We start from the raw sequence: 7078 nt of genomic DNA on the forward strand, positions 1-7078 counted from the left end.
TATTTGTAACTCAAGATTGGTATGGGTATTTTTGAAAGGCTGATAACTTTTTCCTTGTTAAACTATGAACACTACTTTATGAGAAGACTAAATGTAATGGATAACATGTCACGAACCCAAACACTTTGTATCTCGTTATTATTTACATAGGGTATTGGAGTGTAGTTGATTTTCTATAGTGCGTGTTGAATCGACTTTAGAATTGAATTTTGAAGGAGCTAGTACTATCATATGAGTCCTAATGGTCCCCGCTCAAGCTCATATACTTTGTTGGCATAGTTTATAAGGGTTGAATTGACTATTGGTTCACTTATGTGTACAAGTGCGTTTAGGTAATCATGCAAGGTTGCATAGGGATTAATGAATAACATATTTGAAACAAGTAATTAATGAATTAGAACCCAATTTGGGTTACATTAAGTGACTCAAGTCCATGTAAGCTTAAGCTTAGTTATGAATCCTATAAATACCTCATAGGGGTTAGGGTTTCTATCACTTTTGTCTTCTATCATCCATAGAAAAGAGAAAGTCCTAACCTCCACCTTCCTAAACTACTCATAATTCGTGTGCTAAGGAACAAGGTTGAGTCATAGAACAAAAGATCGCAGGTTTACGAGACTTCTGAGGATATCAATTTGATTCTTCAACATTTGGAATTTAAGGTTTGTGAACATCCAAATCTAAAGATTAATATTTTAACCCCAAATATCATTTTTTGGAAAATGGGCATTGTTTTTGTTGCTTAGATCTAAGATGTTAATACTGATGACAACCTCAACTTATTGCCCATCGATGAAGACATGTTTAGATGTCTTAAGCTCTCTTATCATTCTTTTCATCTCCTTGAGATGTTGTTTCATAGTATGGTTTGGGCGGATCTTATAATTTCCAACTTTTATTATAAGTTCTCTTAGTTGTGTAGCTAAAAGTCCACCAAACTTTTGTTTCAAAGCTTCTCACATTTCATGGGAAGTCTAGGATATGGTAGACCTCATATTCAATTGAGATATCATCCATACAACTCAACAACATAGTGCAAGCTAAAAATTTTTTCTTTTCCAAACCATATAAGCCTCCTGAACTGCTCTATGTTGAGCAAAGTTCCTTTGTTTAGGTTCTAGTATGACATGATTCAATGTTTCAAGAACTTTTTGATCTCCAAGAAAACATCAAAATTTACGATGTCAAATATGATAATTATTGTCATTTAGTTTCTCACCCTTGTTTAGTTATGTTATGATGTTCCTAGTTGTAGTCAATATTTTCAACTATATAAAGATATTACACAATCTTATTAATTCATACTTTTATAGATATTGGTACTTTTACTTACTCTATTATCTTTTAATACTTAATAACCTTAAATTATAATATAAATGAAAGTTCACTATATTCTAAATCAACTCCTAGATACAACTTTAAATTCTTATAAGTTAGAAATAATTTATGCAAGTATCTTTAATTTTAGGCAAAGAATTACTTAAATTTATTTTTAACCTAAAACCTCACACTGCATAAAATAATATTGTACAACTAGTATGTGTTAACAATATATATAATATAAATGAAGGCATGCAAACAAAAGATATATTAATTTATCAAAAGATAAATATTCATATCATGTTTTGCATATCAAATATTTACATTCTATGTAGAAAAAAAAATGAAAACGTAACATAGAGGAGACAACTAATCTTCACCCTTGAAGCTAAATCAAACAATATCTAGATTGTACGCAGTGTTTGCTATAACTTTAGAAATTGTTTTAAGTAACTTTCTGCTTGACATAATTTAAATTTCACACACTTCACAAGTTTGTAGAAACATAGAACATTGTTATTCGTTCAAAGGTATTTTTCAAAAAGCATGTTCGCCAATGTTCCTTAAAAATGTCTACCAAGTTATCAAAAGACTTATTTGTCCAATTGTTAGGACTTCTTTGAACAATTTTCCATACAAATTCTAAAATTTTAACCTTTGGTTCATGACATTTGCAATATTTGCTTCTTATAGCTTGATGGAAATATACATTTCATTTCTAATCTTTTGATCATGTCAATGACATTATCCACACGTTGTTCTATAGTATAGTGAGGGTTCCTCTTGTAATTTATCAGCATATTTAATTTCGGTTAAAATCCTCTACCTTATAATACTTTTGTGGTTGTCTTAATTCATACCATTTTCAAACTTGACAAGAAAATTTTAATTAATTTAATTTTAATAAGCAATATATACATAATTTTAATTAAATATTTAAACAAATAAAAAGATTTTATTGATTATATAATATAAATTAAAATCATTATTAATTAGAAAATTAGATTCAAACATAAACATTAAAGATGTTTATTAAAATAAAATATTGAATTTAAAAGATTTTATTGATTATATAATAAAAATTAAAAATACAATTAAAACCAAAATACACAAAAATGAAATGCAATTAAAATAAAAAAAGAAAAAAATAAATACAATTAAAACCAAAAACTTAAAAATTTAAAAATTAAAATATTGATTCTCATTGTATTTCCAATTCTTTATCGAATTTATATTTTCTACTAATGTGATTTAGTAAAGTGAGTTAATATTTTATTTTTATATTTTTAACTTTAAAATTTTTTAAATTTTAATTTAAAAATTTTTAATTTTTAATTTTAAAATTTTCTTATTTTATTGATCTTAAATTAGTTTTGACGATAAAAAAAATATTAATTAGTGTTATTAACCTAACAAATAAAATATCATTTTAGAAAATAATTATATAACTTATGAAAAAATACATATATTTTAAAATACTTTTAAATAGATAAAAATAAAACTAATTTATAAAAATTAAAATTTTTATTTTTTATATTTTTTTCAAATTAGCGAGTCAACACCCACTTTTCCACATATGTGCTTACTTTCTTCTCGGTCTAAATTTAACTTTAATCTAAATCTCAGTTTTAATCCCTAACTCTTAATTTTATATATTTATTTTTATTAATTGTTAATAAATACTTGTTCCACTCTCTTACTTAAGAATGCTCCGAAACTATTTGTTGTTTAAAGACCTTTTGACGTCAGGCTAGCGTTAGACAGATTCATTGGGCCCAGCCCACTTAGCCCAACCAGCCCATTGTGAGACGTTTAATCCAACAGATGAACACGTGTCCAGTTCAACTCGGCGTGTACTCCACGCGCTGTCCAATGGGTGAGTTGAGTCCAGGTCTCCAGGGCCGTTTGGTGGAGTGAGTGCCACTACCATCTGACTTTGAAAGGTGGATAATATAAATATAATTTTTTTTAATGTCTTCCAATCAATTTTCTAGTACGGAATTTCCCTCTAATTTGTTACAAGTCCCGTGGGTGTCATTCAAATCATCATTTATTTGACTTCATCTTTAATTTTTAAAACATTTTTTTTTGTTTTTTAAAAGCATTTTTATTTCGAAACAAGATATTAGATGCGTATACGAGGAAAAGAGATTAACTATGTTTTAAATTTTGAATTACCTTTTTTACCCTTTCTATTATTAAATAATTTCACGCCTCGTAAAAGTGAGACGTCAATTTAATTACATGAGAGAAATTATTATATAAATTAATTTAAATCATATGATGACGTGGCAAAATGTGGCTAAACTAAAAGAAGTGTAGTAGAGGGCGGGGAGAAAAAGGGCTACCGGCATTATTATGAAATCGAACACAAGATCCAAAGCGTGTGAAGTCAAAAAAATCTAGAAATACCCAAAAAAAAAAAAAAAAAAAAGTCAAATTTCAAAAAGTGAAAATAAATTGGTGAACGGAACAAAAACCCTAACCGGACCAAACCCTGGGTTTAGCCACAAACAACCCTAACCGGACCAACCGTAATATCTTTTTTCTTTCTTTCTGTGTGCTCTGCTCTTTCATTCTTCAGAGTTTTGCTCTTGTTTCTCTCTCTAACATTGCTGGGTATTGCTGTTTCTCTGCGTGCTCTGCTCTTTCATTCTTCAGAGTTGTGCCCTTGTTTCTCTCTCTCTAACATTACTGGGTATTGCTGTTTTAGTGTGGTCGAGCACAGTTTTGGTGCAATGGAAGTGGGGAGTCTCAGCTCTGCTGTGGTGGCTTTGGAAAAGATGATGGTATGCTGTGCCATGGAAGCTGTGGTTGTGGAGACCCTTGTGGCTGCTGGGAGATCTCTTGCTTCCATTCTCATGATGGTATAATTTTGGTACCCTCTTTTTTTTCTTGATTTTTCTCTTACTTTGTCTTGTAAAGCTTTGATTTTTTTTTTTGGTTTATTGGGGTTTGGGTTTTGTGCCCTTGCTTTGTCTTGTAAAGCTCTAATTTTTTGTATTCTAGGGTTTAGATTTTATGCTTTTGTTTTTTTTGCTTCTATGGTCCATATGAGGAACTGGGGTATTGCTACTTTTAAATTTCTTCAAGCTAGGTTTTGCTTCTGCTACTAGTTTGTTTGTTTGTTTTTTTATTCCCTCCTTTTATTTTCCCAAACGCACTCGTTTCCCTTGTAGAGATGGGCTGCCTACGGTGCTTTAAATCCTCTTAGAATTAACCTAATAATGTTTCTATGTATTGGGTGTTATTGGTAAATAAGGGTTTGCCTTTGACTGGTAAATTTGTTTTGGATTGGGTGATTTTGCTTATCTCTCTCATGTTTTGGGTTATTTTTATTTATCATCAAATAAAGTTCAAGAACTAGAATTCTTAATCAGGATTTTCTAGCTAGGGTTATCCCTAACTGGTTTGATTTAATGTTCTCTCTTTTGGGATGTTTCCAGAGTTGGTTTGTCTTCCCTTTTCTTTTGCAAAATATAGTCTTATGTGCACTTTTGATTTTAGCTACTTTTTGTGAATAGGAAATAATATTCTTGTCTTGGAATCCAACAAAAGCTGAAAGCTTTTGCAGTGTATGCTTATGTTTACGGATTCCTTATGCTGTTAACTGAAAGCCCCTACATTATTATTTTCTTGCGTCTCGGAGCATAAAATAGATGAATTTTTATGCATTACTTTTCCATTTCCTGAACGCTGAATCTTCATTCCTTAGCAATATTTAGTGCTTGCTCCATGGGCTGCTTCTTTTAGTATTTTTCTTTTTTCAATATTTACGGTATTGGTGTGGTGTTCTAGTCTTATTTCCAATTGAGAAAAATTTTCGAACAAACCACCCCCTTCCCCCAATGCCCCCTTCCAAGGATCAATGTTGCACTGCAGAATTTTAGGGCAGATGTAAGTTAGTAGGATTTTGGTGGACTAAGGAAAGAAGGAGAATGCACTGAAATGCATGTAAAAAATTGTATTTTCTGTTTTGGCTTCTCAGACACAATATAGTTGTTCATATTTCCACCTTCCATTTCATTTTCTTGGGTACTTTTTATAATCTGTTTTGTGGAGTGGTTGCTTTAGGGTTAGACATTGAATACATTTCCAAAGACTGTAAGATTTTATTTTTGACGTTACCATTTTAACATTTGTTGATTTGTTAATATTTTGTCCAACTTTTCCAGTCCTGAAATCCCAGAATTGTGGAATTTTATTTTGTTGGCAGCAAGGTCTGAAGCTTTTGCAAGCCATGATGATTGGTTCTTATTGTAGCTCCCTATGGATCTGCCTTTGTTTTCATGCATTTCTATCTTCAAACTGCACTTTGTTCATGCCCCATTAAGTCATAGGGGTTGTCATATGGTATATATATGATGGAATTGGGATAGAAAGAAAACTTGTTTAAAATTTTTTTTTTTGTTATTGCTGTTTTAGAATGGATCTTTGCTGAATGATATAGAAAAAGGAAAAACATCTTCCCAATGCATGGTTCTATATTTGTTTTATGCAAGTTTATTTGTTTATGCCCTCTTACTAACATGGGCTAAGGTTTTGCCAGTCAGGATCATTGATGAATGTTGTAAATGCTTCTCCTCAATTAGTAGGGATGGATGAAAGGTAATGGGAATCTTTTGGATCTCTCTTGAACCCTACTGTGTTGGTTTGAAAGGAAAATCAATTAACCAGGCCGATTTGTTACTTAATTCCTCTGCAGGTTTCCTTTTGATGAGCTTCACAGAAGGAAGCAGCCTGACACCAAAAACACAGATGGTAGTGAAACTGAGGATGATGAAGACGATGATGATGAAGATGATGCAGATGACCCTGAAGATGATGCAGGTGATGAAGATTTCTCGGGTGAAGAAGGAGAGGATGATGAAGGGGATCCTGAGGATGATCCTGCTGCCAATGGTGATGGGGGTAGCGATGATGAGGATGACGATGATGATGATGGTGATGAGGATGATGAGGACGATGGAGGAGAGGAAGAAGACGAGGAAGATGAGGATGAAGAGATTCAACAGCCACCTGCTAAGAAGAGGAAATGAGATTACTGGTAGGTTTCTTTTTTTTTTTTTAGCTTTGTTTTGTTTCCATTTTGGGGTAGGGAGGGTGGGAGGGTTCAGCTTGTCTATCTTCATAGCTTAGGAAATTTACCATCCTTGTCCTGAATGAACCTATTTTGTGGTATTTGTCCTGTCACAGATTATTATTATTATATGTATTATTCGACTTGATGAATGAATCATCATTCTTGTTAAAGTGGGGGGTGTGGATTTTCATAGGTCTTTTAAAGTGGAGGATAATTCTGACTACAACCTTCATATTACTTTAAAGATTGATCGGTGCTCAGTTGATCCCAAGAAAGAAGAATCTGAACCTTTTTTGGTTTGAAAACCACCCTTCCGAAATTTCAATTGCTTGCCCTTGTTTTGGGGCAGTACCTATGTCCCACTGGAAGGAATGAGAGCTGGATGACTGGGGAGAAGTCACATTTAAAGCCAATGACATTCTTTCTGCAGAGCCGTTGTATTAAGCCTGCAATTTTTTATTTTATTTTATATTTTTTTCACTTCATTTTATTCATGTTAAAAGAGTTGGAATACGAGGTTTTGGTCATGGCCTTGATTTCAAATGTGTCTTCAAGTGGAAACATTGGTTCAGTTGTACACCTGGCTGCATTCAGACGCCAGCTGGAACAAATTGATTTAAATTCAATTTTATAGCATGCCATCCAACAGATCATGCATTGAGGGACCCATCTTCT

The 7078-nt window shown here is 32.2% G+C and overlaps 1 protein-coding gene across 1 annotated transcript; it reads left to right on the forward strand.

The window, feature by feature from the left end:
* The first annotated feature begins 3857 nt into the window (after positions 1–3857).
* LOC117924879 (prostatic spermine-binding protein-like) lies at positions 3858–6626 on the forward strand. Its single transcript, XM_034843609.1, has 4 exons — positions 3858–3939; positions 4034–4187; positions 5870–5928; positions 6026–6626. Exons 2-4 carry the CDS (start codon positions 4059–4061, stop codon positions 6357–6359), a joined length of 522 nt encoding a protein of 173 aa, XP_034699500.1. The 5' UTR covers positions 3858–3939; positions 4034–4058; the 3' UTR covers positions 6360–6626.
* The last annotated feature ends 452 nt before the right edge of the window (positions 6627–7078 follow it).

This window comes from Vitis riparia, chromosome 11 (genome assembly GCF_004353265.1).
Source record: "Vitis riparia cultivar Riparia Gloire de Montpellier isolate 1030 chromosome 11, EGFV_Vit.rip_1.0, whole genome shotgun sequence".
Taxonomy (NCBI): Eukaryota; Viridiplantae; Streptophyta; class Magnoliopsida; order Vitales; family Vitaceae; genus Vitis; species Vitis riparia.

What these genes read in the sequence shown, in the direction of transcription:
- LOC117924879 (XM_034843609.1), top strand. Translation starts at nt 4,059, where the DNA reads ATGGAAGTGGGGAGTCTCAGCTCTGCTGTGGTGGCTTTGGAAAAGATG. An exon ending in TTGCTTCCATTCTCATGATG is followed by an intron (nt 4,188 to 5,869) that starts GTATAATTTTGG and finishes AGGTTTTGCCAG; the next exon opens with TCAGGATCATTGATGAATGT. An exon ending in TTAGTAGGGATGGATGAAAG is followed by an intron (nt 5,929 to 6,025) that starts GTAATGGGAATC and finishes ATTCCTCTGCAG; the next exon opens with GTTTCCTTTTGATGAGCTTC.